General features: G+C 40.6%; 1 protein-coding gene across 3 annotated transcripts in view; it reads left to right on the forward strand.

The window, feature by feature from the left end:
• Positions 1–20,187, forward strand: part of ALKBH8 (alkB homolog 8, tRNA methyltransferase) — a 45,331-nt gene that overhangs the window by 14,186 nt on the left and 10,958 nt on the right. For all 3 annotated transcript variants that reach the window (XM_082052974.1, XM_082052975.1, XM_082052976.1), the window contains 2 exons: positions 15,326–15,432; positions 19,473–19,627. In XM_082052974.1, the coding sequence (XP_081909100.1) occupies positions 15,326–15,432; positions 19,473–19,627 (262 nt within the window). The remainder of the gene's footprint in view (positions 1–15,325; positions 15,433–19,472; positions 19,628–20,187) is intronic.

The raw sequence follows: 20,187 nt of genomic DNA on the forward strand, positions 1-20,187 counted from the left end.
CAGCACAGGTTCTCAAACTTGTATTTTCTTCACAGAATCACAGAGTTGTTTAAGTTGGAAGTGACCTCTTGAGATCATCTAGTCCAAGGCCCCTGCTCAGGCAGGTTGGATAAAGCAGGTTGTCCAAGGCTCTGTCAAGTTGTCTTTCAAACATCTCTGCAGATGGAGACTTCTCTGGGCAACCTATTCCAGTGTTTGACCTCTGTCATAATTAAAAATAAAAAAGGTGTAAAAAATTGTGTTCCGATGGAATCACATGGATTTTAAATTGTGCTCAGTGTCTCTTGTCCTATTGATAGACACTACTAGGAACAATCGTACTCCTTCTCCTGCATTCACTCCCATCAAGTATTTATACACATTCATAAGAGCCATCTTATCTGAGCCTGAGCCATCTCTTCTCCAAGCAGATCAGTCCCAGCTCTCTCATCATGTAAAGATACTCCTTAATCACCTTCGTGGCCCTGTGCTGAACTTGCTACAGGTAAGTCTGTGTCTTTTTTGGCAGTGGGAAGCACAGTCCAGTCCCACTACTGGACACAGTACTCTAGATGCATCCTCATAAGTGCTGAGCAGAGGAAGGATCACCTCCCTTGACCTGCTGGCAGTGCTCTCCCTGATGTAACCCAGGAGACTGTTGGACTTTTTTCTGCAAGATTACACTGATGGTTCATGTTCAACTTCTTGTCCACCAGGACCCCAAGGGCCTTTTTGGCAAAGCTGCTTTCTGGCTGATCAGCCCCCAGCGTGTGGTGCCTGGGATTATTCCTGACCAGGTGCAGGACTTTGCACTTCCCTGTGTTGAAGTTCTTCAGGTTCCTGTTGGCACCAGTTCTCCAGCCTGTCCACATCCCTCTGAACGATGGCACAACCATCTGGTGCATCAGCCACTCCTTCCAATTTTGTATTGTCTGTAAACTTGCTGAGGGTGAGCTCTGCCCCGCCCCATCATCCAGGTCATTAATGAAGATGTAAAATACAGTTAGCCCCAGTGCGGACCCTGGGTTACACCACTAGTGACATGTCTCCAACTGCAGCCTAAGTCACGTGGTTGAGAATCAGTCCTTTCCTCAGTGGTGAAGTAGTTTATCCAGTGACAAAGCACTTTGTACTGTTTTGTCAGAGGAATCATTGTAAGTCTAATTTGTTTCTGCAGACTTGATTTATGTTGAAAAAGGAATAGCTCTTGGCATGTGACATTTATGTTCATTTTAAATATGAATAATCTTGAGAAGAAAATAACTATGTAATTCTTCACAACACAGTGTTTGTCTTGCATTAGAAAACCTACAGCAATCCAGGTTCTTACGCTTCTCTGAAATTAGGTGGAAATGTAGGTGTGAGATTTTCTTTCCTATCAGTCACGTGGAACAGCTTTGTCAAGAGACGCAGAGAAACCAAGTGGCTCAATTTTGTTCTAATTGGTGCAATATGTTGTGTTTTGGAGGGAGTTTACAAGATAGATTAAACTTGGTTTGAAGGAGAAAAATCTCACTATTACTTTGTACTTCTCCCTGGCTTATAAAAACCACTAAATAGTTAGAGGGCAAAGCAGTGAGACAGGTGATATGTCTTCTCCCATAATACTCCAAGAAGAGTGAGGGTCTTGAGCTAATAATTCCTTTGGTTTTGACCCATTTCTTTGGCATTTCCTGGTAAACTGCAGAATAAAGTGAGACTTCCAGAATGGCCTGTGGGCTTCTAATGGCTTTTTGTAGATCACCACATTCACCCTTTATTTATAGGAGCTGAAAAAATGGAAATATTAATGAAAGTCAGTTTCAATGTTATGTTATTGAATACAACTTTAATTTAGAAGTTGTCACAGTAGGCAAAGAAAGGCAATTGGGTGAAATTAGTTCAGAGTGATTTTTATTAGGCTTAATGGTAAATCATATGTCCTGTGTCCATGAATTTGAACAAAGTGCTGCAAAACAGTAATTCCTGTTGAGAATTTTCTGTATTTATTTGAGTTAGGTGTTATTTTCAGTGTCTCCATTTGGTGTCTCTAAAGATACGTAATTTTATAGTATTTCATCTTAGGAGCCTGGCCAAGTTTGCAGCTGTCTCAAAAAATCTTAGTTAAAGCCTGTGTCAAATTTCCTTTTGTAGGTGTGCAGCAGGAGCTTGGTCAATATTGAGATTTTGTTTTTCCCCTTTTCGTAATTTCCATTTTACATGCTGTCATGTAAGCCTTGATTGATTAGAATTGTAGAAATACAGAGGTAGGTAACATTTCTATAATGAGCTAAGTAGTGCTATAAGCATATCAAACCAATAAAAGAATTTTCCCTTCCTGGCTGTGGATCTTACCCCAATAAACAGCGGGTGACACCCTGCGGTCCTTCCTTATCAGCTCTGCCCTGTTCTGTCCAGTACTGCTGTGGGACTGTCCTGGCCTCATGCCAGAGGGTGAAGCGCAGTTGTAGTTTTCCTGAAGAGTGTGGTGTGTTGGCACCATACTATGATTTATGTTGTTCTGTCTCATTTTCCTAGTATCCAGCCCCGATGTGGAAGCCCCAAGTTTGTCATTCTCTGCTCCTTCGCTTCTGCATTTCCTTCTTGAGTGCCCTACTCTGCTCTGCAGCCCTGTGCCTTGGCCTTGCAGAAGCCAGGTATAAATACGGAGAACTGCTGTGATGCTCTGGCCAGGCCCCTGACCTCATGTCTGCGAAAGGGAAGAATCAGGGCTGTGAGTCAGAATTGTGGCTCAAAGCTAAGCAATGGGGCCATGTGTGGATCGTCCTTGACCTCTGCCTAACTTCAGTTCCTCTGAACACATGTTCATCAGGTCTTAGCCTGCAGATATTAAGTGCCTTGATCCTATAAAGAAAACCTGTGACTCTCTTAAGCCTTGAAAGCAGAGCAATGTTACAAAGAAAAACGCCACCAGGCCTTTTGCAATATGTATTACCAGTGGTCATCCTAGAACTGATAGGATGAGGTACCCTAATGTTACTCATCTCACAGACTGATAATTGACCATTTTTTTCCTATACTTTTGCTTCTTATCTGTTAATCTATTTCTAATCTGTCTTGGTTAACAAACATGAATCTGTAGGTGTCCTAGCAGCAGCTGTTTCTGTAATAGCTTCTTGAGATAATTTATCAGAGCCTTTAGAAAGTCTAGATTGTGCCCAGCCTTTGAAAGTAAGCACCTGTTTCGTGTCTTGTATGAGCTCTAACAAGGTGGGCAGGCACTGGAAATATTGTTGTGTTAACTTTGTGGTCCTGCTCTTATTTCACTTTTCTTGGTTAGTTGCTGATTCTGTTTAATTTACTCTTTAAATTTACATTGCTTTATTTTTATTTTAAGAGCAGGCAGAAAACATCTTACCTGTTTAAGGAATTACTCTGGTAGTGGCTGTACCAAAGGTTTTCCTCTGTCCATGCTAGCAGGATGATTTTAGTAGGTGAAATACTAAAAATAACAATTGATATTTAAAAACAGATTGGATTGGCAGAACCAAAATGTCTCTTGACCTAAATGGGAGACATTAATTTTAACAACTGCAACCTAATGCTGTGTTCAGAAGTTTGTTCAAGTGAGCCTGGTAGGATTCCTGAAGCTTGGCAGTGTGCTTTCCAGATCCCTAAGACAGGTTTCTTGAGCTGTACCCTTCTTACAGTCATGGATTTTATCACTTCTTGAAGAATAGTGATTTGCAGTGGTTTCTGTATAATTTAGCTGGAAGCCCAAAGGCACTGTATTTATAACTACATACCAAATTTAGTTGGTTTGTTCCATTTAAAGTGGTATTTCATTTTTGGAAACTGCTCAAGAGTTTCTCCTGAGCACCACAAGTTAAATGCATTAGGCTTCATAAATCTATCTCTCCTATTTGCATTTATTCTGTATAAATATGTCCTGTGTGTTTCTTTCTGTGCATCCCATACCATAAAGTACTATCATTGAGCTTGGATCAGATACAAGACCAGTCAAAATCAAGGGAGAAGTTTCCGTTGATGTAATTGAATGTAGAATTGTGCCCTCTGAGATAAGCAACAAAGTCTACAGCCCTCATGGGAATATTTATAACAATCTTACTGTATTTTTGGGGAAAGGTGAAAATTCAGTAACCATGCTGTTCTGAGTTTTATCTTTGTGCTGGATTACTCTTTTCCATTTGCATGCAGGATTCAGTTAGCAAATACTTATGTGTCCTGCTGATCTTTTGCACCTGGTCAGTTATTTTAACCCAGCTTTCATATTAATTGTGCAGAGAGAACCTATAATGTAATATTTAATCACTTCTTTCCACAGCCTTGGTTGTTTATAGGCTAACTCCCTATTTTAGCCAAAGGTAACAACACCAAGATACCCACTGCATGCAGGTAATGCAGACAAGCATTTGTTTCTCAGGTACTGTAGGAATCTGGATTGGCACTGAGATGCTACAAGAAGAGCGTTTGGACAGAATTGCCCTCAGAATGATGATCCTGGCATTGTTTCTCTGGAAGCTGTATGGCAGCAATTTGTTGAAAAACAAGACAGTAGCATAGAGATCTTACCTTATCTGCTACCTCCTCAGCTACTTGGGAGGAACAAAATCGAAGTTAAGCAATGACAGAGCCTGTATTTTAAAGTTTTGTATGTAAAAATATTATTTTTTTCTCCCCTTTCATCTTGGTGAGACATTACAGCTTCCAGGTGCCTCGTACGAGTTGTCCCTGTGATGAATCTCCAAGGCCTGGCATTTACTACCAGCAGGCCAATACTGGACAAATATTTCTGCAGAGCTTTGCCTCCTGTCTCCCTTTTATTGGATTTGTGCCAGCCTTCCTTCCTCTCCACAGAAGAAAGAAACTTGTCATCTGCCGTGCTTTTCCATAACACTGTCCCGCACCACGCAAGGCCTTATCTCTAAATCGGCTCTCATCCCACTTTAACACTGAGGAGGGAAGGGTGGCCTGCTGTTTGATCGCTGTGGGGTCTCTGGCCTGCAGAATACGCTGTGACTTGCTGACATATTTCTTCTGGGTCTGCTGGAATGGGAAGTTGCCTCACTCCGTTCTGTGCAGCAGTTTTGTTTCTTGCAAGTGGCCTGTTACTCTGGCTGCTGAAAGGGAAGGCAGAGCTGTGGCCCCTCCTGGTTTGTGCCACTTTGCTTTCTCCACGTCACTTGGTTGGTCTCTTTAGCATCCTGCATTTTCTTTGTGTCGTTGTTGTAGAGAAAGGTATGTGAGAAGAATGTTCTCGCTGCACTTCTCTGGGCAGTTACATCAGCAGTGTGTTCGAGGTGAATGTGGAAAGAGATACAAAAGAAATTGCAATTAGCAAGAATTTGACAATAACATCCACTCAGTATCACATGGAAAAAATACAGAGAGATGCTAGGAAAATATTGTATAGTTCCAGTTAGTTTTCTCACAATTACACCAAAATCCTACTTTGAGTGAAACACTTTCTAAAATGTTTGAAGTCTGCAGTATGGCTTACAGTTTTCTGACTGTGGTCATAGCTGCTAAATAATGAAGGAAAACTTCCGCAGATTCCTATACCAACTTGATTCTGTTTTAACATAACCTGTTGTCTCCAGGATATTTGCTGTTTTTGAGCTGTGCTTATTTTGTATGCTGAGGCAGCATCATTTCATCTCCAATTCTCAGACGTCTGGCTGTTATGGCTTTTCTGTGAAACACAAATACAGATATTGAATTTTTCAGTGGAAGCAAATGTACTCTCTAAAAAATATCTTGCTATTGCTGGTGATTACTAATTGGTTTCCATGTGGTAGGAAATATGCAGATAGATTAAAATTTTGAAAAAAATATAGTTTATGATGCATCATATTGCTCTCTTTTATGCTAAAACCCTTTTTTATTCTCTTGTTCCGTTTCACTCCCTCAGTGTACGATACATGAACTGCTTTTCAGTGGTGGTGACGTGAATTAATTTTTTAAATACGAAGTTGCTATTTATTCCTGTGAAATATGTGATAATTGTAATAGAAGAAAATTAACAGAGCATTTAAATTTACATTTCAATTAATATTTTTACAGCTGAAATTATTTTTTAATCGAGTTTTGGATTGTCATTCTTGAAACAGTTCAATTTTTTTATAGAAATGCGTGTTGTTGTTTGAGTAGTTACTAATTTCTTCTTTTTTAAAAAATAATTTTTTGATTTCTGAAAGGGGTTTATCAGTGGAATTTATTTCTATTCTCCATGTTATTTTTAGAAGATCAGCACTTGATGCATGAAATGGAATCCTAGTGTCTGCCACAAATTAACAGCAAACAGGCTGAACTCTGGGGTATTAAGAAGTCATTATCTTTAGCTGTTCCATTTCAGCTGTACTTCAGTTCTGGAATTCAATAAAAAAAAACCTAATTTCATTAGCTTGTGATGTCATCTCTATTGTCATAGGAGCCTATTTTAAGGCTGTGGCAAATTTCATGTAGAAATAACAAGTGGTCAGTCAATAATAATAATCACAAGTGGTCTATAAGCAAAGAAACAAGCTCGTTAAGCTCCTGCTGTGGTATATTGTCTCTCTTGGCTTTCAACTGGACTTCTGTAATACCAGCAAGTGTAGCAAATGGGGTTTGAAGTCTGTTTGCATTTATACTATCTTTACAAATATGTGCGTTTTGCATACCGCAATGTTCTGTTTTTCCTTCCAGCTATGTTGAGTGTTTTGGAAGTTTCTCCACAGAGCTCTTGTTGCTGTCGAGTTGACTCTGGAAATTTTCACTGAGGAACTGGCAATTTAGAGCAGTTAAAAGTGCACTGGAGCCAGAGCTGTCAAACCTGCCATGCTGATAAACTTGACAAAAAGATTCTGATTCCAGCCAGGGGAAGAGCCTTCTCTTAGCAGAGACCAAAGTCGGCAGCAGCCTCTTGGTGCAGTCACAGCAATGCAGATGAAGCTCTGGTCTGTTTGCTGGGGCAACAGCAGGAAGGTTGGAAAGAACCAGGGCTGAGGTGCAGCTGAAAACAGTGAAAACCAGAAACTTCACAGTTCCTCATGAGATGTTCTGGTCCCTCCTCTGTTACTGTGTACATCTCTCTGCAATGCACGTTCATGCAACCACTGTAAATTCAGGGCCAGATGCTGAGGCTGTGGTAAAGCCCCTTTGTGTAACTTTTGTCTGCAGTATATGAAGCTAATGTATATTATATAGCTAATATATATTGGGTTAACAAACATATGGAGAGAGTGAGAGAAGAAAGAGATGACATTGCTTGTGGCAAAAATCAGCAGTGTTGGAGTACTGCCTATCCAAACTTCAGAATGTTTTTCCTCTTTGATTATTTTACCTGCTTTAAAATAACACCTATATGCCAGATGTGTCATACTTCTATGGGTTGCATTTGTGTGAATTGATAAAACAGTTTTCTTCAAATGATTTTAAAACAGTCTTTCTGTGTCATGCTGTGTTTTGAATTATAATTTATGTCCCTAGGAGACATCATTAGCCAAGAAGATGGCTTTCATTTCTTCTTTATTTTTGTTGGTGTTGTGTATTTTTTATTTTTGTCTACTAAGGGATGACTTTTCTTTATGTATTTAAGCCATTTCTGTAAATTCACAGCCAGATCTTTATTCCTCAGTAGATTCCCCTTTTGCAGTGAAGATGTAGGGGATTAAGAAACAAGCCATATGGTAGTTTCTATAGCAATAGATTAGAAACTGTGTCATGTTAGCTCTTGTGAGATATGATGCAAGAATTAGTTCAGGAGGCACAGTTTGCATGTCTTGTATTCTGGCATTCTCTGCTATCGTGATGGTCTCTGGGATAGTTGTTAGATGGAGCTGTGAGAAGGGCTCATTGACCTTTCTTTCAAACTCAGGCTGAGTAAACACATTATTTCATCCTTTTGAATTACAGATATTTGGCACAGGGCTATATTTCCATACTACTTTCTCAGTCTGTAGAGAGCAAGATTGTAGTGATAATAATGCAGGTTTTAATAAGACAGGACTGTTTTAAACAGAGTTGAGGCATCTGCTGGATCCATACTTGGGTGCCTTATTTAATAGCTTGTTGTTAGTGGTATTCAGTCCACGATTAAAACACTGAATTTTAGTGTTTACGAGGAGGTGTGTACCTGTGCACTGCATGGCTGAGCTCCTCTGTATTCAATGGGGACTGACGCAGTCCAGCCTAAACTAGATATCTAGTATGTGGTTTCAGTTTCAGATCCCTAGTAGGACTTTAAAAAGTCTATACCCAAACACAGATGTCTTAATCTTGAACTGAATTGACTGTTCTCACCCTGTGACATAGTTAGGTTGGATTCCTGTACTACAGTGTTACAAGCAGAAAGCTGAGACCTGCAGAGGTCTGATGAACAACCCCAATGTTTGTAAAGAGTGAGGGAGGACAGTTTTCCACTCTACAGGCTTGTGAATGCACTACATGTTTTAGCCATGCCTTGAAGTGCTCTGAACCTATAAGGACTTGGGCTGTTGTACAACAGCTGGTGGGTCGGTGCTTCACTAGTGTGTGGTATGAGTGTATGCCCTGAATGTCAACATTTCAGGTCCTCCTTCCTGTAAATGGCTCTTCCTACCATGATGTTTTCACACAATCACAGAATGTCAGGGATAGGAAGGGACCTCGGAAGATCATCTAGTCCAATCCCCCTGCCAGAGCAGGAACACCTACATGAGGTTACACAGGAAGGTGTCCAGGCGGATTTTGAATGTCTTCATTCCATGTTTGGCAGTATCACTCAGTCAAGACCCATTTTGCCCTGTATCAATGATTTTTTATGTTATATAGAGGCCCTATTTGCAGTCACTTAAACCACTTCTGTTGTACAAAACTTGGAATTAAAGGTTATAATTCTTAATGAGAGGTTGATAGACATACAGGTAATTGCTGATTATAATGTGTGTTTCCACAGACATTTTAAAATGATCAGTGATTTCAAAAGGTCATATGCTCTTTTTGAATTCTGAAGTGTTTTCTTTTCAACTTGGACATTGAAAATCTTTTGAAAAGGTCCAAGTTTTTAATGTGTGAAAGAATTACAGATATGCCACAGCACCACATGCACAGATGTGTGTGCCAGAATCCTGCAAATGTCATCATACTTGTGTATAAAGTTGTACTCATTACAGAACAGCCATGTCTGTGTTGTAAGGACTTGTTTAATGGCTTCTTGGTAGACATTTGGTACAGTTTTATTTGCTTTCAAGACATAGAGTAATTAAGTGCAAGTCTGAGGAGATGTATTTGATGATGCAGAACTACTTTCTTGTGACGTTTGGGCGTTAGATCTTGAACAGATTGAGCCCTCTGGAGGCCACTGGCATCAGGATGTCCAAGAGTCCTCTTGTGCTCCTCCTTTGAACTGTACTCTGTTAGAGAGCAAGTGATACAGAATCTCGAAAATTTCCTTTGGAAAGGAGAATGAGTGATTTCATGTACTTGGGGCACATTCTGCCCTGGTGTAGATGGGTGCAATTCTCTGTATGTCAGTGTAGTAATACCCACAGATGCGAGGGAGGACATATGGCTCAAAGAATGAAAATACTGTAGAGGAGGCTAAGTCAATAAAAGAAATGAAATTAATACCAGCAGCATTAGCCTCTTCCTTTCTGTGTCCTGGAAGAGTTTAATCTTAATCTTTAATTTATTAAAGGATGAAAATGGAATGTTAGCAAAATTGAATAAATGATGTTGTTGAGAACTTCAGTCTTTGTCTCTGGATTCACAAAAGGACATCAAGGTCATATGCTGAGCTTGAATAGCATTTTCCAGAAAGAAGACCTTTATACCTGTTGTGGCAGAGAGGGAGAAGTATTGCAGCTATTGCTTTTTACTGTAGGGATTGAAAGTCTTCTATGTAGGAATCTAATATTCAGCCTTGACAGGACAGGTATTGTCCTGACGTACGAAACAAACTTGATAGTTTCAGAGTCAGTAGGAACTGGCATATTTGATGGGTAGTCTTTAATAGATTAAGTTTCCTGTGTTCTTCTTTTAGTCTGGCTGTTCAATCAGTGAGATTAAACAGTAACCCCGGATTTACAAAGAGGCTTTTGAAACACAGAAGAGTCAGCTTGACAGGACATGTGAGTGAAACATAAAAATTTGTAACAGCAGGGAGAGGATTTGGAGTGGGAACAGCAGCGGTCAAAAGTTGGTGTGACACTGCCAGAAGTACTACCAGCATCCCAACCCCACCGAGGCTGCACAGAGCAGCTCAGCTGTTGGACACGGTGAGGAGCCAGCAGCCACCTAGTGGGGTGACTAATAACTTGTAATCAGTTGGAGTTGGTGAACCTTAAGAGATGCATCCCTGGGTACAAAACGAGAGTGGTGTATATTCCAGCTTGCTGTGACAAGACCTGCAGAAAACTGGAAGCTCCTCCATCCAACAGGACTTAGTTTAGAAACTGCAGTAGTTTTCCTCTTCTTGTGCACTGCCCAAATCTTGTAAAAGGAGAATTTGTGTCATGGAGTCAATGGCATATGTAGTAGGTAGGAGAGACAGTGGTATGCTGTTCAGTGGATACACTGTCCTTTGTGAGGTTATCAAGAAAATCATAACAAGGTGGGACCTCAGAGAGAGAAGAATGAAGTACTGTCGATATAGTGAAATAGGTTTTAAAAATTTATAGCCTAGCCTTCAATTAAGATGAAGAAATAGGTAGCTACTTAAAACAAAACAGAAAGTTCAATAAGAGAGTAATGCATTGCATGGATAGAAAACTGAATATGTTTTTTGAAGAAAGAAAACTTAGTAAGTATATTAAGAATCTGACTAGCATCACCATAGTGTCTAAGTAGATAAGCAGTCTTAGCAGGAGGTGGTAAGCTTTGATGTAAATCTGATATGGGGGAGGCCTGTGCATGTGCTGAGAGGTTTTTGAGGTAGGCAGGACTGAAATATTTCATCATCATGATTGTAAACGTTGCACTCATTTTCTGAAGGATGGCTAGAGACCATGATATAGGATGGAAATATCAGCATAGGTTACATAAGATAAATTTCCTATGACATGGATTATTTAGCAAAAATAATCCCATTCTTCTTCCCCTTAGAATTCAACACTTTTCCGAGTTCCAAATTTTGGAATTTCGCGTGGTTTTTGCAGTGGAAGGCACAGTGTATTACTGATGGGTTGCCTCAGTCCTGTGTGAGCCAGCAGGCTCTTGTCTCTGCACAGAGCCCTACTGTGTTGTTACGGCTCCATGTGTGGGCTTTAAACCTCTCAGCTGTCTTTGAAGTAGACATTCTTTTTCATCTGTTTTACATGTGGGAAACTGCTATGTAGGCTGATAATGTGTCTTTGCTCTCTGAAGATTCAGTAAATAATGTCAGAGCCTAGAGAATCATTCCACATTGTACTTTTTTTAGCTTTAGACTGTGTTTCATCTAAGGCAGTCTATTAACATCAAATACAAATTGCATCAGAGACAAAGCTTAGAAAAACAATGTTGTCATTTCACACTGTAGCAGTAAAATCCTTATCGATGTTGCCCTTATAGCCTCATTGCATTATTTCTCTTTTGCTTTTGGATCGTTACTTATTAGATAGACCAGTCATTCACCTCCATCCTCCTGCTCTTTCATGGAGTGCAGAACCATTGCACAGAAAGGTGGTGCAGGCTTCTCATTCCCTGAGGAGTTAAGAAAAAACACATTGCTGCCCTTTTTCTTTTATGCTGAATTCTTTCCTGGTTTTTGCGTCTTGCTGTATTTTATGCCACAGGAACAATGTTTGTGATGTGAATATCTCTTTGATGTTTAGCCAGCCCTGAAAGCTGTTTACTGCTTCATATGCTCCCTCATCATAAACACTCTCTCTTAAACATCCGGCATCATGTCAAGTTATTTAAAACCACAAGTAGGTATTATTAGCTGTTTGTTTCTTGTAAGTTTTTTGATATATTTAGAGAGACCTTTTTTTCCATAGTACAAAGAAAGAAGGTAAAAGTTGTATAAGATCAAAGCACCCACTATTTTTATTTTTGAATGTAATCTGTGGATGATGCACCATGGGCTAGCTGGAAATTTGATCTTTATTGACTCTGCCATCTAAGAGAAAAAAGAAAATGGGTAAAAACGAAAATAGTAATTGGAAGTATCTCCTGTGGAGCGAAGCTGTCATGAAGCAGATCGATTCAGCAGTGGCAGAGTTGCGTTATTGATCGAATCCTTAGTAAATTAAAAAGAGGACCAAATGCGTTAATCTTTTGTGTGCGTATGTGTGTGACAGTGACAACTTAGAATGTTCTGCCAGGATAAAGACACATATAGAAGTGTGGGAATGTTATCTACTTCAGTCAGTAATAGGCTTTTCAGAGATAAGAGCAGAGTTCTTCAAAAACCCTTCTGGGTTAAATATTCTTTACTGTACTGTAAACAAAGGATATAAGTACTTTTGCTTGGTTTCTTCAAGCGTTCAGGTGCAGTTACTCTAGATAAAGGAATCGAGCATAGGAATTGCGCTAACATACTTCAACTGTTCACAGTGGGTTCCTTAAATTTGGTTGTTGGAATTGCGATGTCAAATTTGTTGTTAATAGAAAAAGTGCAAAACTTCAATGTATTCTAGCTGAGGATCTTGGCTTCATAAGGAAAAGTTAGGTTTGGATTTGGATTTTTGACTCTTCCAGTTACTGCTAATTACTTAATGTCATTGCCCATTTGCAGGTAAATCCTTTATTTATATTTTCTTCCCCAAATCATCACGGCTTGTCATAAGGATGAAATTAATTTAAAAGTGGAGCAGCCATACGGTGTGAAATGATAGTGCACAAGGTTTTCCTCCACAGAAAAGTAGCGAGCAGGGGCAGAGCTGGGATCCTCTGCTGCTGAGGACTATACTTGCCAGATGTTACGTAGATGAAAATCTGCTTTTCGGCCTCAAATTCTGCACGGTCAGAAACTCTCTTTCATATATTTCTTGTTGGCTTAGCATAGCTGAAATTTAGCCAGGAGGACATACTCTCCTCTTTTACTCTCTATTTTCCTGCCAGTTCTGCCTGAAAATCCAGTTGCCAGGGATAGTTTTGTGGCCTCTCATTCCTAACGTGCTGTTACAGAGCACTCTGAGCCCCTGCTGTTTTGGATGCACAGTTATTAACAGGACAGGGGTTGAGGAACATCTTGTGTGAAGAGACTCAGGGTCCATGCAGCTGGTGGGGAAAGAGGAATTGGAGACACATGAGGTAAAGCAGGGAGCTGGAGGAACTGCTTCCCAGTGCTTCAGATAGAGTCCCCAGCCTGCTGCACAGAAGTGAAAGGGAATGAGGTCTCCTCTTCCAGGCCCTGAAGGGAAATGGGAACTAGAATTGTAGGGGACCCCACAGAGGTCTCTTCCTTGACCCTTGGAGAAAGTGCAGTTCTTGAACATCATCTGCAAGAACAGAGCTTTGTAGCTACTACTGACCCAGAACGAGGGACAGTGGGGTAACTGAGCCTCCAGGAAGGAATCTGGACGGACTCTTATGTTCAGTTTATTCTGCCATATTTCCAAAGAACCTGGTCTCTATCTTGTCCCCTCACACCTTTCCCCCAACAGCAGTGAGCCAGAGAGGCAAAAAACAGACTGAGATATCTCACCCATTCCATCCAACCAGTTCGCTCCCCGTTTCTTTTCATGCTTTTCCTTTCCTTACTTGCTGGTCCTGATTAGTTGTCCTCTGGTTTTGTCTCCTTGCCAGGTAGCTATGTTTTTTTTACAGAGGCTTGCACCTAGTTATGCTTTATGGGACAGCCTCCCCATCAGATCTGTAAAGCCACTGTGCTTTGACTTTTTCACCCCATGCTTCTTTGAGGATACCTAGAAGAAATTGCTAAGTGCAAGGGAAGGACTATATTAGCAAGCTGCTGCCATTCATCTATTTGTGTAGCTATTGAAGCGTTTCACAATCATTAATCAGACCTCACAGGTAGGCTTTATTCCCGTTCCCCCATATCTCTCTTGCCCTTTCAACCCCACTGTTTGTCACTCTCATAATTTCTTGCCTTAAATTTAGATAGCTCAACAGAAAGAGCTGTGTCATTCTATGTGGGTGGTACCACGGCATAATTCTTTTCGTAAAAACGTAAATGCCACTGCAGTTTGCTCCAGTGTGCACAACATTAAATAGTAAATGTTGTAAGTGGGTAATTTGTGGTGTTTAAAAGTCTTGCTTGTTCAGTCTCTGTCTTGCTGGTTTTTGTGCTGAATGACTGATCATTGCACCACCGTTTTCTTTGTTAAACGCATCTGTATGCAGAAGCAGAACTGCTTCATTTGTTCTGATGTTGCATACTGTAGTAAATCGGCTTTTAAATTGCATATTTAGTAGGTTACAAATCAGGTGGCAGCACTTTCATGGTGCTAATTCTCTGGCGTAGCTGGAACTGCTGACTTGAATAGTTTTGACCACTTTTCTTTTTTTGTTAAGTCTTCTGTAAGTCAGTTGACTTGCTTAAATGACCTGCTCCGTATTTTCCACAGCAAGAGTTTCACTCATTTGGGAAATGTAAAAGGGTAACGTTCTTAGCCCAAGCAGAAGCAAAATGCAGCGCTGCCATCTGGGCTGTGAAATTGGAATAAAGCTGAAAGTGTTACCTCAGTAGATTGCCGTGGCTAGAAGCCAGGTGGCAAATAATAAGAGGGTGGTCTGGTAGTTGTCATGTTAGTCAGGATCTTGGGAGAATGCATGTGCTTGTTGTGCTGCAAACCTCCAAGAATGTGGGCAGGCTGGAAATTATTTCTCTCACCTAATACTGGTTATCTCAATGTTTTCTACCTACTCTGGGTTAACTGTCTCTGCCCAATCTGCTGTGAATGGTTAGGCATTTCCAGAGGGCGTAGGGTCATTCTGTATCACTTAGCTCTACATTTTAGACTAGGATGAATCAATCACTCTGTGGAGATATTTGTCTCTCTCTGTATGGCCTTCACAAAAAGACAGTAGCTGACTGCCTTACCCTGGGTACATAACTTTCGGATGCCTCAGTTACAGCAAATGAGCCCCCTCTTCCTCTTATGCGGTTGCCTTTAGTTGGGGAGTAGTAATCCTTTCCTACCTCACAGGTACCCACAGAGATTAAATAGTGCTACCCTGTTCTCACAAAGAAAGCTATTACTGTGAAAATAAAATATATGTATATATATTTAGTGTTTTAATTATCTATATATGCACATATATTTGTGACTGCCTCAGATTTTTGAACACGGTGCTGAAAGGGTGAGATCTTGGGGACAGAGATGCTTTCCCTGAGGAAATACGTAGCTGCTTTGTGTCAATATTCTGATGAATACATTGAAGAGGCAAACAAAGCTAGGACTCGAGAATGCCTGGCATGTATATGAAGCTCTGTAAGTCGTGCTCATTCACAGTGGCTGGTTTTCTCTCTTTTTAGATTGTGATGGATTTCAAACACCCCGATGGCCACACAGTGGCAATTATGCTGCCCCGGTGCAGTTTATTGGTGATGGCTGGAGAATCCAGATACCTGTGGACACATGGGTATGTGTAAGAGTCCCTGCATTGCTGATAATAGAAGAATATATATTGTTTATTTGCTTCATTAATGACATTTCTGTATTTTAAATTGCTCTGAAAGAAAGAAAGTAAAGTTCTATAATTATTATACAAATTAACTCCTTTGCTCAGATGCTGCTCAGGTTAAATTGAAAAAACTGGGGATTTTAGGAGGCTAATTGCCAGTCCCTGAGCTGCAGTTTCTTGCTGCTGTCACAAGTGAAGTTTCACTTGGAAATTGCTCTCACTTACATCTGCGGTGTGAAAGTCCTCAATGACTCTGAGCTGGCAGCGAATTGATTGTAGTGCAATTAGCTTCACCATTTCCTTTCTCTCTTTTCAGCCTACAGCTTTTCCCATTGGATCACATATGCCAAAGGCTTTAGAAAGGGGCTGGTTTGAGAGAGTGACTTTGCCTGCACAGAGGGCATGAGGGTGACAAAGGGGAATCTTTCTGCCCTCTTCCCAGCTGCTTTAGGGATGCTTTAACTGCTGATAAGGCTGCATTGTACTGAGCAGGTCTGGGATCCTGGAAAAGAGATTTATTGAAATATGACTTGAGGCTTTGCTTATTTTGGAGTTTAAATACATGCTTTTAAAATCCCACACCACTGGGTGATGCTTACAATAGAAGCAATGAAATAGGCAAAAAGGCTAAAACCTTGCAGAGCTCTGAGAGTGACAGTAGTGCACTTCAGGAGAATATGGAAACCCTCATACTGGACAGAAATGCCCATGGTAAATGTTTCTTCCTTTGTTTGACCCAAGTTATCACTGGTTACAGCAGTCACTTGGAGACACTAATGACATTCTGTGCAAATTAAACATCAAATCCTTCTATTGGCAGAAGATTTTCTGCCTTTTAATTTTACTGGTTAATTTGTATTATGAAGGGTGAGTATGAACTCCCCAATGACCTTTACATTGTTCGTTTTTATAAAGCACTTATACCACCTGTATATTCCCTCATTAAATTAAATAGTTGTACAAAGCAGCTGGTGTTTCAGACATGCGTCATTATCGAAGCCCAGGGCAGGGAAGTCCTTTGTTTTTTTGGTATACAAGACTGAAAACAGAAACCAGAGTTATAAGCTTCTTATTCTGTCCTGTCAAACACTGTCAGTTGTCTTTTGGAAAGGTTATCTACAACTCTGAGAGCATAGTGCTGTTTCCATGTGGCTGACCAGGGGAGCCAGGGGGCAGCCCCCATCCCCGGGCATCAGGCAGCTCCGTGGGGCCGGGCTGGGACGTCAGTCAGGGGTCAAAGCCCTGATCAGTGTGGCACTGACAGTGCACAGGCACAGCTGGGACGTGTGAGGGGCTGTATCTGGGGCAAGGCCCAGGGGCACAGCCTCTGTTTAACAGTAGCTCCCAGGGCCACCAGCTCTGCCCTTCCCAAGCTGGGCCTGGACAGCCAGACTCCCCGGGTAAGGGACGCAGGGAACTTGCAGCACTTTCCAGTAGGCGTTCAAGTTGGGTACTGCACCTGTCTACCAAGAACCAGAATTAGGTTATTACTTAATTCGCTTGTATCTTCCAGTCATGGTTGTCTTTTGAGAACCAATGGTGTAAGCTACGTTTAAAATTAAGATCCCAGGTCTTTCTACTACTGTGTAGGTTATTCCTGTAGCATTGCTTGTCCACCTTTCCTACAAATAGTTTTTCTGCATATTTTTAAAAGCAGTAGTGAGAGAGGATACTCAACTGGAGTAAGCTTTCCATTGTGCTAGTGGAGCATGCTATTGTAATCAACAAGATTAATCATCCAGCAAGCAAGTGTAGTTAATTCACTTGCATACATTACATCAAGATGTATTTAAGATCATTTCTGATGCCTTTTATCTACTCAGAAGTCAAACTAGAGAGCAAAAAGTTCAGTTTTGGAATATTTCTGGAAAGGTTTCAATGTCTATATTTGGGTAGTAAGGGAATTAGAGACTTCATTTTAACTCTAATAGAGTACACTGGAAAAGGACTTTTGTTCTGTTCTTTGAAAGAGAAACGTATGGTTAAGAAATAAGTTATATAATGTCATCAAGGAAAGCAAAAGAGAGAACTCTGTGCCAAGCAAGAGAACTCTCTCTCCATGAGAGAACTCTGTGCCAAGCAAGAGGATGTGCAGCATTTAATTTTTGACATTGGGAATCCTGTTTTTAGTCCGGCCTTTATCTAGACTTTTTGCTCATAGTATAGGCAAAAGGAAATTAATGTGGGTTGAAACTAGAACCTTGAAAAAGAAGAATTACTTCTGAAAACATTAACCACTATGCTTAGCAGACTGTTGAAGGTACAGAAGAAAATCGAAAATCTGCAAATTCGGAATTTGAAGTTCTCCTGCCCCTGGAGTCTCAGGCATCCTCAGCTGATTATTTTATCGTACCTCCATTGTCTGCCACAAACAGGGCAGTTCTTTATTAGACCCCAGCCTTTCCATGGCTACCTTTGGGATATTTCTATTCTCGGGGCTATTCCATGTCTCCTTTTTGCAACATCTTGATGGTGCATCAATGTGCTGCTTCCTGATTTCCAGGCAGAAAGGACCTGCCCCCTTTTTCCCCGTGACTGCATTTGAGACGGGCGTCCCTGCGGTAGGGGAGATGCAAACAGCAAAGCGCAGGAGCGCTGTGCAGGCTGCCTGCTCGGCATTGCATCGGTCTTCTTGGTTAAGTACGGATGCTGGGCAGCAGCTTCATCTTCCAGTAGAAATTTGAGATGAGACTAAATGTTCTACTGTATTAAAAGATGCAAGACACCTTTTTATACCCCTTTGGCTCAACCTATGAGGGTTAAACTCAGCTAACTGATATGTAAGTCAGTTTTATACTGAGAACTTGTCCTGCTGGGAGTCAAGTACTTTGCAGTCAGCAGCTCTGAAGGGGCTTCTCTGAGAGGCCAGTTCCTTAGAGATGTGGTGGTATGGGAGGGTGTGTGTGTTATTGTTGGTTTCTTGTTTTTCTGGTAGTTCTGGTTTTTGTTGTTGTTGTTCATTTGCTTGTTTTCTCCTTGAGGAAATTTTTTCATTAATCTCCTTGATGACAAAGTTCAGGAAGCATTTCAGTGTGACAGTAACAGCTTTGAAGTGCTGAGCTATTTCCCTGAGGAGTTTCCATGTTCTTCCAAGAGTATCTACTTTTCCCATGTGCAAGTGATGAGAAACTACATGTGGTTGTTTCTACATGTGGCTGGTTCTCTTCTCCCATGCTGTGTTTCGCATTTTAATTCCTTGTTTTCCTCTTCTCAACTTGGAGATCCGTTTATAGAGGTACTAAAAATTCTTAGGTTTGGACCTTTTTTGTAATGTAAGCCTCTCATAAAATTATTTGAAACTTTTGGCACTCCAAGAAAGTTCCAAATCATGTTTGTTTTATGAATTATGTCCTTGCAAAAATCTTTTTGTGCTCCATGAAAATCAGTGCCAAAATCCAGAAGTAGCTTAAGAACCTCTACTCCCAGTTTGCTTGATAGATTTTGATCAAGAAAGGTCTATAGCAGAGTTTCTCCCTTTAGGCATTTTAGCAAATCTCGCAAATGCTGCATTCTTTGCGTCTTGTGTTGTCAATAAATGGAAAACCAATTCTGCCGCAAAGCAAAATTCCTTGGAGAGGCCTGTTTGTAACTAGAAACTTCAATCTGCTAACAGAGCTCAACTAGTTCTATGCTTTTATACCCTTAGCCACCATTTTAATAGTGTATTTTATCTTTAACAAATACATATTTTTCATATAAAAGAAATATATAAAAAATATAAGTCCTAGCAAAATAAACCATCAGGCTTTATGAAATGGAAGGAAGGGCAATGTAATTACTCGCAATTAAATAACGCTTTAATTAATGTCATTAGTTTGTGTCAGCTACTCTCTATTTTTCTCTGAAATTGAATAAGTTGAAAACTCAGACGCAGCAGTACATTAAATAGCACGTTGTAATCACACGCGTCACAGTATTTAAGAATTGCTTTCTTGTAAAGATGGATCTTTTTTTCTGATGCAAATGGAATTATTTTATTTTGTGCTACTTTGTTGTAGGATTACACCACGAAAATATGATGTCATTCAAGCATCTGAGCTTGGGCGAAAAGTTGGAACAATCACTGCTGATGTTAGAGATTTAACACTAAATCGAAGGGAAACAAGGACATCATTTACATTCAGGAAAGTGAGGAGAAGCCCTTGCAATTGCAGTAAGTGTCTTGAGGTGATCTCCAAGTCAAAATGGTTATTTACTATCAATAGCATTTTCTTGAGCAAACCGGTTTATCCCTTCAGATAGTTTTGGCAGTCCTGGTAGCCATTCTTGAATGGCTCAGGGTCAGGTGTGCTATGTGGCTGGAATTGGTTGCATCCGTGTGGCTGATGGAGTTTCTCTGGACAGGAGGCACTTGGCCACTTGGCTTGCTCAAGAGCCAGGCAAGTCATCTGGAATCTTGCATTCCAGTGGGATCTTAAGTGCTGGAATAATGTAACAGAATAAAAGTAGCTACTACTTTTCAGGTTCCTGTCGGTTTTGGTTATTTTTTTTATTTGAATGGGACTGTAAATTTATGAAAATAAGTACATTAGAGAAGGAAAAGCAGTCGCATCGGCAGTGATAGAGCCATGTAAGTGCCTTAGGGCAATACAGCTAATAATAGCTAGGTGGATCAGTTATTACATGGAATTGAAGTCCATTTGTGCCCTCAGAACAGAATTTCAGAGGCTGAATTGCAGTGATGTCATGATCTTTGGTAGCAAAGGCACTGTG

The sequence above is a fragment of the Streptopelia decaocto genome (genome assembly GCF_964273445.1).
Source record: "Streptopelia decaocto genome assembly, chromosome: 1".
NCBI lineage: Eukaryota > Metazoa > Chordata > Aves > Columbiformes > Columbidae > Streptopelia > Streptopelia decaocto.